The sequence below is a fragment of the Platichthys flesus genome, chromosome 24, assembly GCF_949316205.1.
Source record: "Platichthys flesus chromosome 24, fPlaFle2.1, whole genome shotgun sequence".
NCBI lineage: Eukaryota > Metazoa > Chordata > Actinopteri > Pleuronectiformes > Pleuronectidae > Platichthys > Platichthys flesus.
In genome coordinates this window covers 1,818,716-1,843,104 of record NC_084968.1, presented here as the reverse complement: position 1 = coordinate 1,843,104, position 24,389 = coordinate 1,818,716, and the positions used below count along the sequence as shown (strand labels likewise).

At 42.2% G+C, this 24,389-nt stretch overlaps 1 protein-coding gene across 1 annotated transcript in view; it reads right to left on the bottom strand.

Annotated features, from left to right (window-relative positions):
• Nucleotides 1-23,670, bottom strand: part of focad (focadhesin) — a 38,745-nt gene extending 15,075 nt beyond the window's left edge. Inside the window, exons 1-17 of the mRNA XM_062383768.1 lie at nt 23,635-23,670; nt 18,187-18,258; nt 17,121-17,195; nt 16,187-16,341; nt 15,917-16,015; nt 11,796-11,897; nt 10,601-10,826; nt 9,234-9,443; nt 9,009-9,096; nt 8,341-8,534; nt 7,587-7,847; nt 3,261-3,365; nt 2,897-2,998; nt 2,651-2,778; nt 1,485-1,611; nt 796-930; nt 428-478 (exon numbers count right to left, since the gene is read on the bottom strand). Of these exons, the coding sequence (XP_062239752.1) occupies nt 428-478; nt 796-930; nt 1,485-1,611; nt 2,651-2,778; nt 2,897-2,998; nt 3,261-3,365; nt 7,587-7,847; nt 8,341-8,534; nt 9,009-9,096; nt 9,234-9,443; nt 10,601-10,826; nt 11,796-11,897; nt 15,917-16,015; nt 16,187-16,341; nt 17,121-17,195; nt 18,187-18,240 (2,112 nt within the window). The 5' untranslated portion in view covers nt 18,241-18,258; nt 23,635-23,670. The remainder of the gene's footprint in view (nt 1-427; nt 479-795; nt 931-1,484; nt 1,612-2,650; nt 2,779-2,896; nt 2,999-3,260; nt 3,366-7,586; nt 7,848-8,340; nt 8,535-9,008; nt 9,097-9,233; nt 9,444-10,600; nt 10,827-11,795; nt 11,898-15,916; nt 16,016-16,186; nt 16,342-17,120; nt 17,196-18,186; nt 18,259-23,634) is intronic.
• Between the last annotated feature and the right edge of the window lie 719 nt (nt 23,671-24,389).

Below are 24,389 nucleotides of genomic sequence, written 5' to 3'. Positions count from 1 at the left end.
AAAACACACACACACACACACACACACACACACACACACACACACACACACACACACACACACACACACACACACACACACACACACACACACACACACACACACACACACACACACACACACACACACACACACAGTGGGTATGTCTCCTGGAGCAACAGGATTTAAATGATCTTGTCATCTGACCCAGTGTTTATCAGTAAAAAAGTATTTTCCTTTGCTAAACCTGTAGACAGTCAATTTCGTTTCTAGCAGCAGCATTTTTGTAACCATCCAAATATGAGACACAATATGTGGAGTTAAAGTTGAGAATTTCTTTTTGCAAAATTGCATTAATCATCGCAAAATATTATACCTCAGAACACTTCCTCTATCTCAAACACACAGACACGAAGACACACACAGACAAAATCTTCAGTACACAGACCTTGCTCACAGCATAATTCCACAGAAAGCTGACCACCTCCTCTTTCAGTTTCTGAGAAAAAAAAAACAGATAAAAAAAGAGTGTTTAAGTCAACTGTAACTTTCTTAATTTCATCTTCTAATCTGAAATTGTAGTGTCAAGTAGAGTGTTTTAGATGAAAAAAAGGGTTAGGGTTTATCCGTCTATAGTTTGTCACTTTTTTACATGTCAATTAACGTCAAGAAAAAAACAGAACTACATTCATTATGGACTAGCACCATTTGGAAGCCCACACTTACAAAAATACACAAAGGCACAAACAAAAGCTCTGAACGTGCATTAAAGAATTATTAGAAAAATATACACTTTTAAAGTAATAGATCAGATACCTCATACTCTTCTGATTTAACAGTGAGCTGGGGAACGAGAGCCAGAAGCTTAGCTACAGCTTTGACCATCAGTGGACGGGATTCACAGCTGAGCTCTGGCCCGAGACGCCTCCATGTTGAGATGATGTCCACGACCTGGAAAATAAACCTAGTTGAACTCTGTGGAATTCAGCTTAAAATGATATGTACTGGTAAAATCTCAACTAAGGTTTGATCAGCTTATTGAAACAGTGTATGGAGTTTGAAAACACAGAACTAATTTAAAGTAGGATAAAAGGAAGAAATTGTCCTGCACAGGTGTAACACAACTAACAGTAAACACAAACGCACAGTCTGGAGAACCATCCTATGGAAGCTTAATGGACAAATAAAAAACACATACGACGAAGCAGCTTTTAGTTTTCCCACCTGTGGAACAAGCTTCCTGAATACATGCAGAAACTGTCTGCTCACTTCAACCAGGGCTTTAAAATGTATTCTTTGTGTCTTACCCATTAATTACAAATCATAATCTCTAGAAATGTTTTATCTTGTTATTACTTTTGCTTTTATTGTATTTTAAGTGCAAGCTTAAGGCCTTTTTAATGTCCTATATTTCTGTAAAGCACTCTGAATTGCCTTTTGTTTTAAATGGTGCTATACAAACACAATGTGTGTGTTGTGTGCGTGTGTGTGTGTGTGTGTCCGACCTCTGCCCGGCACAGCTCCTGTAGTCCTTGCAGGGCGAGAGCAGCTGGGGTTGCCATGTCTGGTCTGGTGCACTGGTTCAGAGTTAGCGTAATAGCAGCCAACATGTCACCTCCATGCTGGTACGGCCTAACAGAAGCACACACCCACACAGATCAGTGGTATTCAATTAAAATGAAGAGGTCCAGATAGAGAAAAGGTAGAATAATGTCTAACTAACCTTATTATTCAGTGCAATATGTATTAAAATATTAGCTGTATCAACGTCCATGTGTTTTCAACAATTGATTATCAAATCAAAGAAAGATAGAAAGATTTATAATGCAATCATATTTTAATTAAATTTACAATCAGAGATAATAAAATAAATGCTATTTTCACATGTCACGTAAAGAATGATAAAAATGTGCAAAATAAAGTGCTTAATTTGAGAAAAAAGCAAAAATAAAAAGGTTCAATTAAGTTTCCCCAATTCATGTTATTATAATCTCAAGACATCCTAACAACTGACTTCAGCAACAGCTTAAATTGCATCATTCCTCTTCCTTTCTTTTCCTCTTATGTCCAACCACCACTTTTCTTGTTCAGTGACTTTTAGTTTGTCCTGCCAGGATTTTAAATCTGGGCTGGAACGGCGTCGTATTATTTCACATTGCTGCTTTTAACAATCGCCATGGTCTCGGATCATGAGTGTTTTTGATTAAACGTTTGCAGGAATACACATGGAAGAGTCTTTCCAGTCTTGATTAAAAAACTGTGTTCACTGTGTATGTTTCTCTATATGGATCACACTCTGTGAAGTGGCTTTCTTCACTGTTCTCTGTCTCACTTAACACTGTCCATCCTTCCTCCTCTGCCTCTCCCCTTTTCGCTGAGACACACACGCACGGTCAGGATTGGATTTCACAGATTTGATCGGCTGAGTGACATCACATAGATGATTTAGAGCGTATTCAATCAGTCTGTGAGTTTTCTGAGCCTCTAAACCAGTCTCGTCAAGACTAGTAAACCTGCGGCAGTTATAATAGAAACAATCTCTCGAAATATGACAAATCCCAATGATTTATCTGTTACAGGTTTGGGTTTGATAAGGACAGCGTCTGTGTCCAAATCAGTCCACCTATTAATGACCCTGAACTAGAACCACATGCATGTGTTGGTGTTCCACCTCTCTCTGCAGATGTCCCTGAGGCAGGCAGCCCTGGCCAGGATCTGCTCCCACTGGGCGTCCCTCCCCACCACCACCCTGCTGTCCTGCTGACCCAGCAGACGCTGCAGCTCCGGGTAAACTCGGTCCTTACAGGGAGGAATACACTCAGTTGTGAGGACGAGGTGTTCAGTAAGACTAGGCAGGAAAAATAAAGATTGGTCTAAATATATGAATATAATGTAGAGACCATTTACTATCACAGACCTGTTTCTTCCAGAGAGCAGTCATGAGGCGCATTGCCACCGCTCTCAGCTTGGGGGCGCTGGCCAGCATGTGGAGAGTCTGCAGCACCATGGGGACACAGAGCTGGAACATTCAAGCACATGGTGCGTGTTAGCGGATACGATTATCCAAAGATTTCTGCATATCCTCACAACTGCACATACAAGGATTCCTTTGTTTTGTTTTCCGAATACGAATTACACTCTAATAACAATCAGAATCTTCAAAGATGATGCATGAATTGAATAATGGTGGTGGTGTGCGGAGATGAAAGAGATGTAGACGTGCAGTGGTTTATGTACAGTGCCGTGTCATCTGCATTGTAAAGGCCAGAGGTGCTCGGTACCTTGTGAGTCCCGAGGTTTGGCAGGCAGTTGAGCACAGCATGAGCCACGTTTGGATTCTTGTCCTTCCCCAGTTTGAACAACAGAACAGGGATGAGGGAGGGGACCTGCGCACACAAACCCACTTGTTCAGACAAAGGAAACATCGAAATTAAACCGGGGCAGGATTCTCCAGGAGCCTCCTAATTCCAAATGCGCTACATTTGTAAACCAGCGTCTTCCATCCATCAATTATATTTATTAGCGTTGCGATGGGAACCGGAGCCAATTACAGTCGACACAAGACGAGAGGCAAGGTTGCCATCTTAATTTTCAATACCCCCCCAAATAAAGGTCCTTTGTACTGGAGTTGAAGGGATTCTAAAAAATGATTTTCCTTTAGCCTGTGTTTTACTGGCACTTCAGATTTGAGTTAATTCATTCAGTTTATGGTCTTAGATCAAGGTTGATAATTGATCTGTTTCTTATGTTCTGCATTAAAAAATGCACTATATTTCCTTAGAGAAGGTGTTAAAGGTGTTTTAAAGCCACATTGTGAAACGATGCAAAGTGATGAGCCCACAGGGAAATATCAAACAACTCTTCGGCTCAGCGGAGCTTTACAGCCTCTTAAAGCTCTTTGTTAAGGATCTTGTGGTCGGTACACTCACAGGCAGCTGAGAAAACCAATGTCCACTACTGCTCTGCACCAGACAACAGTTTAGCAACAAGCGTGAACCCATTGAGCATTTAGCAGGAGTCGGTGGTGACTAAACAAGAACAAAAATTTAAATACAAGACTTAAAATTCATCAGAGATTGCTCTGTGTCTACCGGATGTGTATATGGCCAAATGTTTGCTTAGTTTATGAGGAGGATAATACGCCTGCGTGTTGTATTTACAGTCCTTTTCACTGCATTGACTTCCATTTACTGTGGCCAATCTAACCAAAACCTTTTCCCTATAGCCTTAGCTTTGACCAACTCATGCCAAACCCCTAAATTTTACCTAACCACATTTACCAGGACCTAGAACCCGGCTTTTTTCCATGAGGTCTACTTGTGCTGACACGGACAGTTTTATGCTGGGAGGGGTCTTTAACAGGTAACAAAAATGAGTGCATAAACGCATGCCCACACATGAACAGACACACACATTAAATAACAGTTTAAATAATAAAGAATATAATATTTACTGATGCACGTGTACACATATTCATATGTTTATGTACAGTGACCAGCAGTTTGAGCTGCGGAGACTGCATCAAGGCATAGAGATTTACCACCCCAGGTTATGGGCTCTCCCACCTCCCTTTTCCCTGATGGTCTGACCCTCGGTCATGGTCTGCTGAGCACCCCGCTCATTTCCACTCACCCTTTAGTGCTGGTGTCAAAAACTAGTCAGGGTCCTTGGAAACATGCAGCAAACATCTCCGCAGTGCCAGAGCCTTAAATTAACAAAATGCTATTACTGCTGCCCTGCATCTTGGCTGTTGCATAGCAACCACTTCACCTGCACGGCTCGAGAGGAAGAGGGAGGGGCCGAGCGGAAGGAAACTGGGGATTCTCATCAAGTTGAATCTCTGACGGTAAGCTACTGATACTAAATCAATGAAATGATTTTCTTAGACATCATAATAAAAATTTAAGAATATGTTGTTCCTGAAGTTCAATTAGTTTTGTTACTGGCATTATCTCCTGTAACAAAGATACACTGCAGAGGTGCTTGGAGTGCTTGTGGTTGCCAGCAGGCAGATGTGTGGGGATGTGATACCGTGAGGAGGGAAATTCAATGGATTCAAATATGCCAATAACCTTCTACCAACACATTAAACGACTGCACAAAGAGGCACTCTGGGAGCAATTAGACCAGCGGGGGGAATATTCTGAGCGTCTAACAAGCCCGAGTAATGAGAAGCCCATAACACCATGTGATATTTCACATCATCTGCTGGAGCAAGTGACTCCATTTACAGTCCCACAGGGCCATAGGGTAGTCTGTCAGTTTAAACCTCTCTCTCTCTTTCTTTCTTTTTTTCGCTGTCTCCCTCTCTCTCTCTCTCTCTCTCTCTCTCTTGATACGACTGCTGAACATCCAGCAACTGAAGGCAGGTGAGGGCTTACATAAAGTTAATATCAACAGCAAATTAGGTCCAAGGAATATAAGAATATCTACAAATTATAAACCAAACTCAAAGATTTAAAAAGGGATTTTATCCATTCTGAACCGACCTGGTGGTACCTTTTTCTCCCTAATTTCCCTTCTGACTCCAGTATGTCTACTATTTTTCTTTACTTTTCCACCTCTGCTATAACCTCACCAGACACATTCGAATTTGCGACCCATTCACAAACGTCTGGAATCTCAATTTCCAAATTCAAAAGGAGTGTTATCAACAGCGCGGCATGACTACAACTGTGGAAATAAACGGAATTGAAATAAACGCTATTCTTGTCTCAGTGACTATTCCTAACACTTCACACTACAAGTCAATTTAACCTACTCAAACATATACATATACACAGCACTATCATTTCTATATTCTGTGCTTTTCTTTCACGCATCATTTACACTGTGATGGTACAGAGTATCTTGCCCAAGGACACGTGAGCATGTGGACTAGAGAAGCCAGGCATCAAACCACTGACTTGCTGGTCAGAGGACAACCGCACAGAGCATCTGTTGATTCTTCTTTTAGAGAAAATATACCGTCCATTTTGTTTAATGCTGTCACGACAGCGGATTCAACAGACCTCATCAGCGGCAGCCTTATTGGTCGTTTTGTGTGTCTTAGCTCCATCATTTATTTGTTTTATTGTTTCCAATTGTCTGTTGTTAATAGGATTATTGCTCACATGAGGAATAAAGAAGCACAATTTAAGCACATATCAGGGTGGCACAGTGGCGCAGTCGTCTCACAAAAGATTCCATGGCATTTCCATGTGGAGTTTGCATGCGCTCCCCGTGTCGATGAAGGGTTTTCTCCAGGTTTGCTGGAATCCTTTCCACAAGCCGAAGACATGCAGGTTAATTAGTTATTAATTAGTTATTATTGGGATTGGCTCCAGACTGCTCTCTGTGACCCTCAAAGCATAAGGGGTGTACCAAATGAATGGATGGATACAGACCTAGTTTAATGAATCCCTACGAGCTCTGTTACTACGTTAATCTGTATATTTAGCTTACTATCTTGATCCCCTTTTCCGCTGGTCAAAAAACCCACTAACACCTGATAACGTCTGGCTTTTGCCTGCAATGGCAATAGATTCAATCATCAATCACTCTCGGGGTCAATGACTATGCAGCCGACACTGGGTTTTATTGGCTCCGAACAGCAGTGATGAAACGTGACTACCGGGTGACCACATTCATTTGGCAAGACAGCTGGGGGGGGGGCACACCTTATTTTAGGTGGTTCAAAAACCTGCGTGTACCTGCTGGTGTACCTGGTGTAGAAGTGTTATTGGTATCTTAGCAGGTAGCTGGCTAACAAATAAGCAGTGTGTAACTAACACTTATCACGTTAGATACACTTCAAATTGATTCTAATAATTACAGTATTTCCCTTTAATAAAACTGAACTTCAAAAATCTGCAGAAAGTGCACCTTTTCACTGAAGTTGTGTAAATTACTAGTTATTAGTTGACCTTTTAAACTACTGCACCTTTGAGTATGTATTACTGATTGTATGATGTCTCTTTGTTGCTAATCTACACAATAACGACAAATTATGCTTAATGTAAGTGTTTAATTCTTGATGGTTATCTTGAACCGACCATAGGTGGTTAGAGTGGCAGTTCTGCAAGTCACTCTCTTGTTCAAAGAGGTCTGTGAAGGATTTTTCCTTCTGTAAAACATCAGCTGATATTACATTTTAATTATTGATAATATGTGTATAGATATTTCCCGTTCACACCTGAATATGTCTTATATTTTTTATTATCTTATTTATTTTAGATTTCCAAGTCTCAGAGAAAACCATCAAAATTTGGCTGTATTGTCTGCAGCATCACATTGAACAAAGATTTTTAATTGACTTACACAGTAATGTATTTTTCACTTCTCTGCTTTGGCTTCCCTAAGCACAATTCTACATACAACAAATCAGATCTGTCCCAACACATGTCAACAACATTTACATATTCAGATGACGCAAGTATTTGGGTTCATGCTGGATGCATTTTTAAAAGGCGAGAAAAGCAGGACATTACTCATTTGTTTTGTTTGGAGGTGTATTTTAGTTTTTTTTAAGTACTTTGGTCAAATATTTAGTCTGTTTAAAAGTTTAAGAGGACAACTTTAAGTTGAGATGTCGTCTCGTAATGAACTGAGTCGTGGAGATTAGCTACCTGGCAGGGGTCGGCTGCAGCGAAGGCCTGGCTTGCATCCAAAGCCAGCTGGCAGACGCCTTCCCCCCCCGAGATGATGAGATAGGTCACAATGAGGGTGAGTGAGCAGGACAGGCGCTGGCTGGACGACACGGCCGAGCGGGCCGACAGCAGCCATTCAGTGGCCAGAGCTGGATCATCTGCAACTTTACGCAGTATGGAGAGAGCCACACTGAGCTCACTGTACCAGGAGCTGAGAGGAAGAACCAATGGTGGACAAGGCTGAAGAGAAGAGGATGAAAGAGTCAAATTTGAACTTTCCTTGATGCAAATAGGTACAATTCTACACTTCAAACTCCCATATCTTGGAAGCGATTTGAATATGAAAATGGAAAATCTGAATGAAAGCAGGTACATGTATTTGGAGTTCTTTCCATCTAAAGTGAGGACGTGAAGAGGCTTTTAACAAATACAATAAAAAGTGTTTCCGAAACAACAGTATAGCAAAAGTACAGAAAATTGAGTCCTCTGTCGACAGCAAAACTATCAACGTCTTCTACCTTTCCTCCTTATTCTTTCAGTCTTTCTTTTTTGTCTCATGCCGTCTCATTTAAAACATGAATTCAAATTTGCCCCACATACCGTGGGATTGATTTGTTGTAACTGGCTGCACCTGATCCTTTGTAAATGTGTGAGAGGCTGGATCGAAAAATGATATTTCACCCAGAGACAAAAGCACAAGTGTCTGGTACCAATGACAACTGCTCAGCGTTACCTGTCGGGGTTTATCTGTCTGCTTGCTGACATTGCGGAGCAGGCTGTGTGCCAGGCTGTGGTTGAGTTTGTGTGTCCTCCGGTCAGCCAGGGGCTCAGTGAGTTCTGCACAGGAGAGCAGCTGCAGCACCGGAAGAACCAGGACTGGACTCAACCAGGGCGACAGCTCAGCCTGCTCAGGAGCCAAATTCAGCGCTGACAAGAGGACATCAAGAACAAATCCCATAAATCAATATGAGTGGATTGTAAAGTAAATCTGTATTTATATGGTACCTTGCTAGTCTTCATGACCACTCAAAGTTTTGCTATCCACTCATTCAGACTAACATTCACACAGAGCATCCATTCATACTGAAGCACTTTCTCTAACATACATCACTCGTACACTGGGTTTCCTGTCTTGCCCAAGGACACTTTTGCACGTGGAGAAGGGAAGACAGGGATCAAACTGCCGACCTTCTAGAAAACCAGCTCTATCCCCTGAGCCACCCTTGCCCAGTTAGCACTCTCTTGGCAGATACATTTCTAGATAATTATTTTTACATCTCCGATAATAAAGTACAATTTCAGACTTATTTCTCTGAGTATTATGATCCTCTGTGCAGTGATTAGATGTCTCACCCTTCGCCGCTCAAAGACACACATTCATTTAGCTGAAGACAGTTTTACCCAGAGTGAGCAGGCTGGTCTGCTGAGCTGCAGGGGCCTCGAGCAGGAGCAGGGCCACACCCATCGTCAGCTCATCCACTGGCAGCTCCTACACATTACAATGAAGCTTCAGACAGTGACAGTACCCATACTGAACACAATACCAGGTGAGATAGTGATATTTATTGCTGGGTCCAACATATTTTCATAAATTCCGGATTATGAGAATGATCGTTGCAGTGTCACCTGTTGGCAGGCGGGCAGGAGCTGCAGCAGCAGCTTGAGAAGTGGCCGACAGTCTCTGTTTAACCTGAGGCAGCGCTGACAGGCACACAGCAGCTGCAGAAGCAGCCGGGCTCTCTCAGATCTCCACTGCTCCTCCGGGGCCCGAAGGAGAACCTGAAGCAGAGCGTTGATGAATCCACACAGCTCCAGCACCGCCTCCACACTGTTTACCTGTCAGCACAGAAAGAACACCTCCATAACCAGGTGAGACAAATCTCATAACTTTTTGTTATTTTAATGCCATGAGATTTGTTTGAAGAAAATCTCACTGCTTTTTTTCAAGATGATTTTTTAAACTTCCACTGGGAGTCACCAAATTTGGAGATTCTTAAAGCCTACACCAGAGTACTTTTAAGTGGTGATAGACAAGGTTTTTTAAACAAATAATTATCATAATGACACCATTAGAGTATAAATCGGTTCTCTATAAACGTCACTTTCACTGTGCGATGCTTTTCTAGCCACCAGGTGCGAAATCTCTCTGGGATTCTGACGGCTCAATTTACAGCACAAAAGAAGTGCATCTGCTGTTGCTCAAGCAGAACAGGAAAATGATCGTGCTTTTGTTTCCCCTGGTAGCTATAACTAGCTTTCCCCAGATAGCAGAGCCAGTGAAACCACGGGAGTAACTGAGGAAACTACATGGAAAAAATAAATAAATAATAAGACTGTTGTCAGGGGAGGCAAAGGAAAAGATTCAGAGGAAGAAGAAGGAGGTTCAAAACCAATGTTCAGTTGCCATTATATTTATTGGAGCTTTATTAGCTCTACCAACCTTTGTCCAAGCATTGAGAACAGAAAATGATTTGGTCTTTGCTGCAGCAGATTATTTTCTTAATTCAGATGAACTGAGCAGATTTCATTTTTTGTTGCTACAAAATACAAATAGTTAATTCTCGCAGGATTTTGAGGTATCATTTTTTTAAGTTTCATCAAAACTAAATCATAAAAGACAACCGTACCATCAACCTCCAGAGCAAGTGCTGTCAGTAATACCACTGTGAAATGCTAGGTGAGGCGGACACTTAAAAAGGAATCAGTTTGCGCTCTCCCTGGAAAGTGGGATCATGATTTGCAATATTTGATAGATGCCATTAAACTGATACAAATACAAATCCCTATACCAGAGAGATAATTAAAAAGCACCAGTGTTTTGTCAAAAAGGTAAAAGACAGACTGTCTTGAGGCTGGTGCAATTGTTTAGAACCACGTTAAATGTTGAATTCAGTAAATGTTCTGTCAACACAGGTGATGTGACTAACTTTACTCAAAACAAACTCTCGTGAATCACTGATAGAAAGCCCCTGATTCCACCATCCCTGCGTCACCTGCATACGTGGAACCAGCTGGCAGAGGAGGTGCAGCAGGCTGTCGGACACCGCAGAGGGCTTCTCCTCCTCCTTCGCCTGGAGGGCCGATGCAGCTCCTGGATGTACGGGCAGCAGCACCCGCAGGAGACTGTGTCGGAGGAGGGCATGCTGGGGTTGCTGCTGAGGTTCACAGTACAGATACTGCAGGAAGGGGGCCAGCATGGTAATGTGGGCTGGTTCATTTCTGTGGTGCATATATATACATAATGATACATAATCAGAGGCATTACATAATGTGGCTGATATCAATCAATGCACAATCAATGGTGTCAGACCAAGTAAAGATTCTTGAGGAAAAATCTAAATCAATCTTAATGAAAGGAGCACCCATACATTCAAACCTTTAAAAAATTAAATAATCCTTTAAAAGCTTTCGAGTCAGACACCTTCAAATAAGTGCTGCTACATTCACGCATTACCTGGTCATGCCTCTGAGGGGGTCTTTGACTGAAAGCTGGCAAATGCAGATGCTCCTTTCATTAAACCTCGTGAAAAATAGGAGGTATTCTATATCATCAAACAGTGACAAAGGTCTTCTGTTCCCCAACAGGCCTCGGTTTGATAAATATAATTGGTCATATTGCAGTTGGAGGGTCTGTTTTTGATCTGCTTTAGTTTTCCCATTACTTTGTTAATACAAACAGAACACTTCCTGTAACAGTTTCTGATTATTTCAGACCACGGAAACCCGTAGTTTCACAGGGCTTTTAATGTGAAACCATTCCAGATGTACAACATGCAACCACAGTGAGACGACAAAGCAAAGTACATCACCACTGTGCCACCAAATGTGTCTTTTGCAGTATAGAACAAATATTATCTATGTGTGCGTCCTCCTCTTCAAAATGTCCAATCTTAATCTAATCTAAAACTTGGTCTGTCTTTTTTTAAGATACAAATTATAAAATATTTTGTAATTTAAATCGTATTATACAACTGTAGAATTTAAAAAAGGGGAAAAAAATGTTGCGTGGATGTTTTTCTTGAATAAGAACAAATCCCAGATAAGGAAATATTTCTATACTGTAGGTGCTCGTATCTGTATGTATTTGTCATTAATGCACAATAAAAGCTACCAGTGGTGTGATGAGTGATTTTGGATGGAGACTCTGAAATGTATGCACTGAAGGAGCGGGCCTCTGTTGTGGCTGACCTGTCAGCAGCCTGCTGAATGAAATCATCCATCTCCAGCAGCAGCACTGGCCAGCAGTCCACTCGGTTCTCCAGGGCTGTGATGTATGGGTGAGGGCTGTTCCTGTAAAACAACAGGACACAGCAAAAAGCATATTCACACCACAGACAGAGCAAGTGTCCCAGGTCTGATTCTCATGCAAGTGACCGACGTTGCCAGATTGTGCAAGGGAAAAAGATAAGTAATCTTACTAGTAGTCAAGTAATTTATTTCCATATGTAACTCAAAGGCTGATTTATAAAACATCTTAGTTCTAAACACATGAACAAAATAGATTTATTTTCCTTGGATTTATTGATTTATAAACAAACCCTTTCTGTGAAAAAAACATTGACTCCGACACTAATGTTTAAATGTCAGATGAGGATATTAGTGCCTCTACTTAGATAGTGCCTAATTTGGACATTTAAGCAGAACATTTCAGACAAATTAATAACAAGAAGAAAATAACTGCAAAGGGAAGTTTATGTTTCTGACAATTAAACAGGACTTAAAAATAGATCCCTTACCCTAACCCTAAAATCCTCAGTCCCACCCATACCAGGCTTTCAGTCTGGAGCTTACCTGTGAGTATGAACGATGGCTTCCATTATTCTTGAATTTATGCAAACCCATTAGGTCCAGACAAAACACTGGGGTCAAATCCAAGGTGAAGTGTGAGCGTATTGTTAAGCATCCAGCTCACAGACAGGCCAGAGGTTACCTAAGAGGTTCAGCGTGTTGGGGGGTGGACACCACCATCAGCTCCACTTAACCAGTGTGATCCATCCATCATCACATGTTTAGGTGTGGGAGGGAAGTTCAGCGACAGAGCACGTCTGTGCCTGTGGCAGCCTGCAGTAAGAGCTGAATTCCTGTCTTCCCAGAGAATACCACATGAATATGGTGTTATCTGTCTGACCATCTCTACCCCCCCGCCTCTTCATGTTCCCTGGCCGTCTCAAACCTTCGGCTTCAATACAGCTCCCATCCATCAGCCTCTCAAACCGTTCACTACTTTTCGGCCGCCACACAAAGGAGGCGGCAGGAAGGGAAGACAGAGACCTCCCTCCTTTTGGTTCAACTCCAAGTTCACAGCTGAATAAAAGTGCTGGCAGACAAATGAGCCAGGTAGAATCTATTGAAACGCCCAGCTTCCTGTGGATGTCTGTAGGTTACACCGATCTCTGAGGGGAAGCTGGGGTTGAACAACAGACCTGATTCATTATCTGACAGCATGACAGCAGGCAAACATAACTAAAAAATTACTATTAACACTCTTCTAGTTTTTAAATCTAGTTTCTAATCTTTTATTCTTCGAATCATCAGAAAGTTAGGATCTAAATGAAAAGCAGAGGCATGTCTTTTATAGGCAAAACTTTGCTGTTGACTAAGGCTGATCACCAAATCAAATTACATTTCTCAGCCTGGATTTTTTAAAGGTTCAGTGTGTATAATTTAGTGACATCTAGCTGTGAAGTTGAATGTTGCAGCTGAATACCCCTCGCCTCACCCTCCCCTTCCAAACATGAAAGACATCCTGCAGTAGCCTCAGTTGTCATAAAAACTCAAAAGGTTTTTAGTTTGTACAGTTTAGGAAACTGTAAAAAAAACATGGCGGCCTCAGTAGAGAGGACATACTCCTCTGGTAAAATAGTATTTAAATAACAAGGGTTCATTCTAGGGTAAAGTCACTTTGGATAAAAGCGTTACAAGCTAAATGCCATGTAAGTTGACAAAAATTCATACAATTTAGATGATTACACACTAGTGAAAACTTCATTAGGATATTTTATATAATAGATTTCTGCCAATAGATCCCTTTCCCCTAAATCATACACACTGGACCTTTAACATTTTCAAGATGCAGCTCACTCTCACCTGTATACTGCATAAACAGTATGAGAGGCACTGCTGATGAACACGGCAGAATTGGCAACGATACGTTCAAGTTTATTTAGAAAGTGTCACAGTTACATACAGTAGTTTGTCCAGAAAGCAACAAAATTGTTTTGATTGGAACAATGTCCGACTCAGAGCAAGATCTGACCTGGTTTCTGACTGTAGCCTTAAAAACATGTTATGGTCAAGAAGAAAGAATACCAGTATCAGCTGATATACTGCATTGATATTAAAACTTTGTAACGATCAAATATTGAAAAGGCATTTCTCAGCCTAGTCAGGTAACAGTGGAGTGGAGACAAAAGGATTGTCTATTACAAGTTGAGTTTCTGTGTGTGTCCTCTTCTTTGTCTGTTTAGATGCGAGAGATATTGTGGCTCAAGCAATTTAACCCGGCTTGTTATAAACTAACCAAAATACCTGGTACCATCTGTAAAAGGTTCCAAAGAACCAATGCTTTATCAGCATAGCAATTGGGAACTTTATTTCATTTCAAATGTGCAATGACCTCGTCACTGTACTTGAGCAGGCAGGTCAGGGACACAGTGAATCTGGGAAAGTCTGCAGGGGACATTAAGGGACAACTTCACGACTACAGCTAGATTAACATCGCATGAGAAATGAGCTGGTGTGGCGGACGGAGCCCTGAACCTTCCCTGATCCTGCTGGGTGCTGAAGTGTCTCAGAGTCTCGGTGGCAGATTGCACAGGGCAGCGGCAGGCAGACGGTCAACAATGGGCACCAGTGTGCATCCTCCATTAATCCCGCAGCATTTACAGTTACCCAGCAGTGCCAGGTCCAACAACCAATGGTGGGCCAGACTGCCAGGCCAACGGCGCCACCCTGCTGCCCTCAACACATTCATCTTCCCACCGGGGAGGTAGAGACCGCCAGACAGACGCAGACAGCAGAGACAGCGATGAAGACAGAATGAGAAAGGAAAGGACAATGGGAAGGAAGGAAGGAGCAAAAGAAAGACGGGATAGAGCTGTGGAGAAAGAGAGGTTAAGAGGGATCAAACAGAGAGAGAGAGAGAGGGAGGAGAGGCTGTCAGAGGTAGAGGAAAGAAAACATGTAGAAGGAGGGAGGAAGGGAAACATGGGGGGGAAAAGAAAAAGAAAACAGACAAAGCAGCTCAGTCTTTTTATCACCCGCTGTAACTGATTAAGGAGGCCCCAGGATCTTGGCAGAGGTGCAGATATAAGGCTGGAGGAGGAGGAGGAGGAGGAGGCTGCGTCCAGGCTTCAGCAGGAGCACAGAGCGGCACTATATCAGGACTGAGGATATCCATCTACTCTGTATAGTATCTATCTGTATTGTCAAGTTTCACCTGTTCCCTTTTGCACTGAAAACCCCAACAAAGGCATCAACTTATACTGTTTCACCAAACAGCTGAAATGTGGTTAGGCAGGTTAACAAGCCAACAGTTATGGCAAATTATCTAAACTAATATATTATATTATATTTTATAATAATAATAAAAAAAAACTGAATGGCACCAATTATCCTTCATTCATTCATGAAAGGTGTGAAAGCACTCATGTTTGTTCCACCGTCTGATTCTTCAATAGTATTTTAAGAAATTGGCATATCTTACCTCCTGAGCTTGAAAGAAGAAGATCAACACCAATTTATCAATCTCATGGCCTCCAAGTGCAACACTTAACAGACATGGTTAGCCGAGCTGGCGTAAAATATGTAAGCATGCAATCTCCAAGGTAAATTCACAGCTAACTGGTTTGGCTTGAATGAGCTAACCTTTATCCAAACTTGTCTAAATTAATAGACATGAAGCCAAAAAAACATGGCTATTAAAGATTTATATTTAATAGCCATGTTTTTTACGTTGCAGCACAGAAACTGGAATTATACTGTGTGTGCTTGTTTTTGTCACATTTTAGGACCTTTTCCAGCACAAACACGGACCTTGTCAGAACCAGCAGACCTCATGGGGACCAAAGCCTGGTCCTAATGAGGAAAAACTATATTTCTCAGGTCGTGGTTAAAGTTAGGGGTAAGAGGTGAATTGTTAAGGTTTCGGCATGAATGGGTTGGAGGGGGAGTGTGTGTGTGTGTGTGGGTGTGTGTGTGTGTGTGTGCGCATGTTGTGCATTAATGGGTTGAGTTTAGCTACCCCATGTGAGTGCACAGTTTAACCTGCTACAAAGAATATCAATACAAATCATATGACAGCGACAGACCTGATGGAGTAAGGACAGGCGAAGTGGGATTCTCGGTCCCTCTGATCTGCTTGCATCTGTAGCAGCTGTCCAATGACCTTTATAAGCCCCTGGACATTTCTGTTAACAGTTCAAGTGCAAAAACACGACACAAGAAGGTTATCAAATCAAAAAGGAATCATTTGAGAAGAACAGCAATGATTTGTCTTTGTTCTCTGGAGAAAGCTGAGAGCAGTCTAAGAGCTGAAGTTAGGACACAACCAAGACCAGGAGTAGGGGGGTTTCGTGTACCTGGCAGAGGGCAGGAGGTTGAGGACACAGTTGAGGATGTAGTGCAGGTCTGCGTGGCCCTGGTCCACCAGCAGCACCACGGCATCACAGCAGGACGAACGCACCAGAGCACAGTCACTGCAGCACTGCTGCCACAGAGCCTCCAGCGCCGGGCCCTGATCCACACAACAACACGGTCAACAAAGTTCTAAATAATAGGCTTAGCTTAAAGGCACCACACTGTAGGCTGCGCAACAATTGTGGGTAGGGTTGCACATTTCCGGGAATATTCAAAGTTGGAAACTTTCCACAGGAATTAAGGGAATATACAGGAATATACGGGAATTAACGGGAATAAACTGGAAATTGTGTGGGTAATTTATACTAACTGTATTTACCTTGTCATATACAGACATAAATATAAATATTTTGTTTTGTCATAGGCTTATTTGAGCCCAGAGGCAACTTTGGGCACTTGACTATATGCTTCTGCATCTTTGTGTCATTCTTAACATAGGTCTTTGCACAGTATTTGCAAATGTACACAGCCTTTCCTTCTATATTGGCTGGGGTGAAATGTCTCCACACATGAGATAGTGCACGTGCAATTGTTCTGTAGAATAAGATGAGAAAAAAAGCTTGTAAAAAAAACACTTAAGCAATGCATGGGGTAGCTAAACTCAACCCATTAATGCACAACATGCGCACACACACACACACCCACACACACACACACACTCCCCCTCCAACCCAATTGTGGGTATTTATTTGGTTGCTAATGTCCCTTAATAGATCTACTTTGCATTAACAATTGCTTTACACTTGCTTCAACAGATTCTGTCCTACTTCCACAAGCTGATATATATATAGAAAACTAAAAACTCCAATGGAATCCTCACAAGATTCACTCCCATCTGTTCACCACCTCCAAGCATTATTTCGATGAGTAACTCACCTGAGGAGACGACTGTGTGATTTGCCCATTTTGCCCTTTCTCCTTCAGCACAGCAGCAACAAGATTTCTCACCGCCTGGAAAACAAAACGACACCCAAAATGTACAGTTAGATGTTTTTGGAGCAAACGCGCGGTTTAGTCTTCACAGGGGGCCACGATTACTCACAGCACCTTTGCCTGCGTACGGTGGGGAGACGCTGACTGTGAAACAAACCTGTGAGCTGGTTAGCTCATGATGTAAGAAAATTCATAGAAGATGCATTTAGAGAAGCTTGGAGCCTGGTCAGATCTAGTTTTACCCTCCATGCTGAGTCAGCCCATCACAAGTACGCAGTTCTATGTGACGGTGTTTATGCAGACATTAAGCCGTCAGCGTGTGATGGGATCTATCGGGACAGACGTTAATATCAGGTTAGGTTAGGTTATTTAGGTGACTCGCCTCTCCAGTGTGACCCAGAAGGGACACCTGCACTCTGAGCGTTTGCTTCTTCCCATCCTAAGACAATGGGTCATCGACAAGCGTAACAAATGCACTAATTCCATGGTTACTGTAGTAAACACTAATTGGAGAGGGTCAATCCTGGAGAGAGACCATTCATTTACTGACAAAAATAACAGGGGTAAACAGTGGAACAAGTATACGCAAAGGGAAATTGTTGGGGGGGCTGAATGAATCTCGTGCAGCTGGAAAGAAAGACCTTAGCAGTTGAACAAAACAATCAACCATGATGTTGTGGTCTGTTGATATTTTAGCTTAGCCACAAATAAAATCGGTCCGAAGAACACAGATAAGAGTAAAAATAGAATCAGTTCATAGTGATACTGTAGTGGGTCAGAGGACGCCAGCTGAGCAGGAGGTCCTTCATATGTGGCCCAGGACAAATTCGCGTTCACACACACAGCAAAAAGAATGTGGACACGTGGCACAGACCACCTCCAACTGTGGTCTGGCATGATCCGATTGCAAGTGTGTTCACACCTGTACTTGTTGTTGTCCACTTGTGATCGGATCACAAAACCCACATGTTCATATCAGGTGTACAAGGTTCACGACTCAGCAGCTTACCTGTGCTTGTACGACGGGGCTGGGAAAATCAAACCGTATCTTCAGACCCTCCATCGCGTCTGCAAGTCATACCTGAGAGATAGAAACCCAATTAGAGTCAGCGTACAAAAAGTACTACGGGTAAACAGTGTTCATATTAATTCTTTTTAGGGATGGGCACAATTAAGAATTTCGTCGATGAAATATTTTTTTCATCGATAAATTCGGTAATTACACATTTGACCACGGGGGGCAGTGTTTGAAAAAACCGCCATAGGCCTACTCAGTTCCCTGCGAGTTACCGTGTATTTCCATTTCCAAAGTAAACATGAAGAGGTCATGGCGAAGAATAGAGTGGGACCATTTTTTTTTTCGCCGGCTGGACTGACGGTCACCAGGCTGCGTTCGTGTCTGACCCCAGAGGATGTTAACACGCTCATCTTTCTCAACACAAATCCGTGGGCTGGTGCTGAAGCTGTATATGAGTTACAGTTTTCTCGATTCTGTGCCTTGTTTGATAGTTTCAAGTTACATTTGGCAAAACCTGTCAGACCTTAGAATTATATATTTGTGGTTAAGATATTGTATAACATGATTGTTTTTTATATTATTATTTTATTTCGGAGAAAAAAAAAACGAAGTTCAGTTGTGTTTAGTAGCACGGGCTTCTAGCTGTCGGCTACGCTGCTTAAGATTATGGCAGCGCATATTATGTTCATTGGTATAAAGATCTCAATGAGGAAACACGCTTTGTTTTTTTTATTTTCACTGCATTTTAATATAGCCTATAAATAGTGATTTTTTAAATATAAAAATATTAATGATTAATCGATAATTCGTCATTAATTCTGCCGACGATCGATGAAGACTATTTAATCAAATGCCCATCCCTAATACGTTTGTTCTCTCAACTCCCAATAAACCAATGTCAGACAATGCTACTAGGGAACATTTTCCGAGGGGCAGCTTGGTGAACTTGTTTACTTCAAGACTATCACGTATCAGTTGTGCTGAGGTCAGCGTTTCAGACAAAAGCTCAGTGATGCAGCCACCTGTTGCCTCATGGCACTAATGGGTCACACATTGTGTGTGTGTGGGGGTATTCAGAGCCCGACCCTTTGGAAGACGATCCCTGCCTGACATTATCATCCCGTAGCCGTGACATAATTTCGCTCTGAATTATTAACAAGTCACATGTATACCTCCTCGCTCTCTGACTCACGGGTTACCTAGCAGGCGGACCAGCCATCTCAGGTTGTCTCATTAGGCCCGACACTGGGGTGTGCAGGCGCCAGCTGTCCCCAGGCAGGCGCCTGCAAGGTATGCAAGATGACTTTTGAAATGTCTTGCAAATTCAGGTGTCAAGAAATATAAATTTTGAATAGATAGATATTTTAGTTAGCAACCCTTTCTTTGGCTTCCTCTTCTAAGCATGAGTTGAGAGGATGGTTGGCCAATCAGGCATCTGATCTGTCCTAAGGTCATCCTGCGGCAGGAGAGTGACCCTAGACATGCATCCAGAGACCTGCAGGACTATCTTTAGAGACAAGAACAACGAGGAGTCTTACAGCAGATGGTCTGGCCCCCACAGAGTCCCGATCTCGTCTCAGCATCATGGAGTCAATGACAGAAGAATTTGAGACGGACTAAATCCACAGAAGAGCTGTGAAACGTTCTCCACGACGCTTGAAACCTCCCTGACAAGTGTGTGTGTGTGTGTGTGAATGGCTGAATGGAAAAAACTGTGCTGTAAAGTACTTTGAGTGGTCACCAAGACTTATCTGCACTTTCTGTGGCAAAGCATCCTCACTTCAGTTTTAGTGACAGAAACTTTTTGTATATTACAGTATGTGTGTGTGTCTGTGTCGTCATGGGGCCAACAGTGGTGAAAACTCCACAGGGCTTGTTTCTTTGGGACTTTTGTTCATTCAAAAGAAGATTGATGACCATTCTTGTTTTTGCCATCTCAGGAAAATTTGAACCCATTTTGGGTTTAGGAGATGCAGAAACTAGAATACATGCTTATGTTACCTCACGTCTCTTTTACTAGAACAGTCTCTCTCTGGTCCTTGTCCGAAAACCCTGAAACGACCGCACTCCCCAAGCAATATGAACAGATCAGACGTTTCATCGTTTTAACCTTGGCTTCCTGTATGTTTCAGGATTGATATTTAAATTTGTGTTGATAACTTTTAAGGTTTGTCATGACTTGGCTCCAGGCTGCATCGCTGATCTTTTATTCCCTTATTTACCTCTGTGCAGCTTGTGATCTCTGAGGAAGGGTCTGGTGCCACTTCTAGAATTTACACTGAAAACTATGGGGCAGAGCGTTTGTCATCAGGGCCCCAAGTCTCTGCCTGAGTAAATACAAAATGGAATTTTCACAAGGTGTATTCCTGAATTTACTTTGGGTGCCATGTTGCTCTTTTATCTCTACTATTGAATTACCACTAATATTCATATTGTCTGTTGAAAAAATCTCAAAAGATGAAGATATTATTATGATTACTTTTAAAAAGCTGTTTAAAGTCTTGGATACTGTGGGGAAGGCAAAAAAACCATTCAGTGGATAAATATCCCTGCAAATTTGGAAAAGAAAAAAAATTATACCGAAATGAGAATATTTTACTCCTTTTACTCAACTTCCCTGACTCCTAGATAGTGTTTAAACTGATCTACTGTTCTAACAATTGCATAAACATGGTAGGGGGGGGGTTCATGTAGCCTGACCCACCACCAGCAGCCCCCCCTCCCCAAACACAGAGACCCAATCCAAACCCCCCTGCTGTTATCTAACTGATAAGCCCGCCTGCCCTCCCTCCCTGTTCGCCGCCCTGCTCGCTCTCACTTGACAGCAGCTCCCACTGACACATGCACAGGTAAGTCAGCTGCTCACAACTGACTCAACTTCATCCAGAGCTCATTTACAGGTGTTAGTGGAGAATGGGGCTGTCGATCAGGACAAACAGAACCGGCGCTGCTTATATATCAAATCTCTATAGTCTTTAAAACAGTGTGAGGAGTTTGACAAAGATGAAACTATTGATTCAGCAACTGTTTGGTCCGCTGTGCCCGACGCCTGTGATTTTGCAAAAACTGGCCTCTTCTTGACTCAAGTGCTACCCGTGGTCAGCTAAACCTCCAGAAGTCCACACGGTAAAACCGTTCCAGTGGCTTCCGAGGCACATCTACTTTAACAGCAAAAACAATATAGGCTGCCGTGTACTGCCAGCTCTGCACTAGCAATACAAGTGAGGACAATGCGGGAACAGTGTTGAGCCAACAGTGCTTTAGAAATGACCGCACTGAGGCTTTACTGTGTGACACTGGCTGCTGCTCCTGCTGCACATGCCGGACGGGCACGTGGGATTGCTCACTCCTGGGCCACGTTGGGAGGCCAGAGATCGTAGCAGCACGGGACACAGACAGCTGACACACGACACAGAAAGGTGCCTCAGAAGGTTTTTTAATAAAACTGCTCATTGATTCAGTTTCACGCCCCATCACACGCATCTTATCGGGGCTGTGAGTCACAAAACAATAAGTCAGTCAGTCAATTAATCAATCAAGAGAAAACTGATCGACAAGCAATCTGTTGGTAATTAGTTATTATCCGATAGGAGCATCAACCACCATCTAATTCGCGGATGCAGGCCTGCCAACGTAGATTTCAAAATAAAAGCTTCCCACAAAATGTTAGACGAGGGAGTGGGGTTTGAAGCCGCTTCTTACACGCAACCGACGCAAAAATAAGAGATAATGACAACGGTTCTTGACAGTATATTGTTGGGGCTGTCTGGTAGCTTTAAACATGACTCAGAAGAACAAAAAAAAACTCAAACTTATATTTCTACTAAAGTGGTGATCTGAAAACACAAATTATATGTCAGGTTGATATATTCGCTGAAGACATGGAAGTGGTTTCAGGTTATATACACCTTTTTGGAAAGACTCTGGCAGACTGACTGCTGAAAAGTCCCATGAGGCTTTGAGGCTGAACTTCATGGAGGCAAGGTTCCTGTGTGGCTGCTCATCTGCAGGTTAAAGGGATAGTTCACCGGAAAATGAAAACTCCCTCGTTATCTATCCGTCACTATGCCAATGGAGGGGCAGGTGAAGTGTTTTAGTCCACAGAACGTGCACCACACAAGCTCTCGTCCAAGGGTGCGCGCGGGTGCATTGCTTGTTCTGGTAGCATCGCTGCATAGCTGCAATTACCGCTGAGCATCACTGGTGTCGTCACGTGCCCCTTGGGCGAGAGCATAGCGGCGTGCACACGTGAACGTGGCTCCAGGTTGATGTTTTGGGACATTTGAAGAATCTGTCACCACTTATTTCAGTTGTATTGGACTTGGATGCAACGCTGTTTCCCCCTGACACTCCAAAAGTGTTTTGTGGACTAAAATACTTCACATCACCTTAGTGGTGAGTTCATAATGAGTGTATTTTAAATTTTCAGTAAATGATGCTTTTAAAATTTGAGAACTTGATATGATAAACCCATTTTTTAAAGTCTTATTAGTGTGATGTTATTACACATTATTTCAGTAATAAACGGTTTGTGAGCTTGGTAGAGGAGAAAATGGGTCTTGCTTTGGAATTTATATCAAAAATGTATCTATCTTTAAAAAAAGTATGATTTTAACATCATGTGAACACTTGACTGTGCATGGAAGCGAATAACATGAACAATCAGACAAGTAAAGACACACACACATTTCTGTAGTACCTACAATTGGAGTGTTAAAACCACTTCAAACATTTAACAAAAATACCAAATAAAGTGCTGTAGGCTTAAAACAATCTCTCTTACTCCAGAGCTCTTGTGCTGGGGTATTTTCAAGTATATAATGAGTTATGTAATACATGACTCAGTATCGGATTCACCCAGCTGATCTCACATCAGCACCATGATGCTGCTGCTGCTTCTGCTTTAGCCGCCTAACTGTGCTGCATTTCCGCAGCATTTATTTCATTTCAATCTCTCAAACCAGCCGACTGGTGGATTCTATTCGTGCCGAATTAAAACATACGTGCTGCTCCGTCGGACACTGCTTCCAAATGCGTATTGAGGGCCACGATATCTTGTTAAAGAGTAAACGAATGTTAAATTGACAGATATTTCGACTGGAGTTACTGCACGCTAGTCGAGCACCTGATGCTGGCTGCGCACGGCTCATTCCACGTCACTCACACGTGAACTTCAGCACAAAGGCGTTGAACTCAAACTCTCTGCGTCCAGAAATAATGTTTAAGTATAAAAACGATTAAATACAAGCAAGTTAGCAAAGTAAGTTAGCTTCACCAGCTAATAATAGCAATCAGGAGTTAGTGACCGAAACTAAGGCTTACAGGTCGATTGTAACACTAAAGACAGGTGGACTGCAGCCACACAGCAGCGTGTTGTGTGTAATAGAATCGCAAGTAAATGTTAATCACAGTTCAACGTTTTGCTGCAAAAAACTTTACCTCACTCATCCTCTTGAGAAGCAGCGTGGATCTACGGCGAGCGGCGAGGACCAAAAGGGATAAAACACCAAACCGTCGCGCGCCGTGATGTTTACTCTAAAAATGTACTGTGGAACTTGGTTTAGCCAATAAAATGTAAATGCAAAACCAATAATGACGTTTTTGATAGCATGTTAACATAAACAGACATTTACAGCACCGACTTTTACACAGATCAGCAGTATCTTCCTCTGGCTGTCATAAATCTCCACCCTCCTCTTCTCTTCCTCTTTCCCTGTCTTCACTAATGTTTTGCCAACATCTGTGCTTTCTCCTCATTTTTTACTATAATGTAAAACTGGAAACCCAAATGCTCGTTTAATCTCATTCATTCGTTTGTATCATCCTCATATACATTGTTGTATCCCTATGTACCAACTGAGTCACAAACACTTCACCAAAATTCCTTTGTTGTATTTTTTATAATCCTCCTTACACTTGCTTGGAGCTTTTTATATATCTATATATTGAGCTCCTGAAAACTGGGATTCTTTTTTGTGCTTTAAAAGTTTTAATTCTAAATGTACACTTTGCTTTGTCCACCAAGGTACAATTTATTTTGTTGGTGATTACCTGCCATCTTCTGCATGGACTGTTTTGCAGCCTCTAGAACAACTTGACAAGATTGAAGACTCGAGATTCGAGATTCAAGATTCAAGGACATTAATTGTCGTTCCAAAGCATGAGGCACATGAGAGGGAACAAAGCTAAGTACT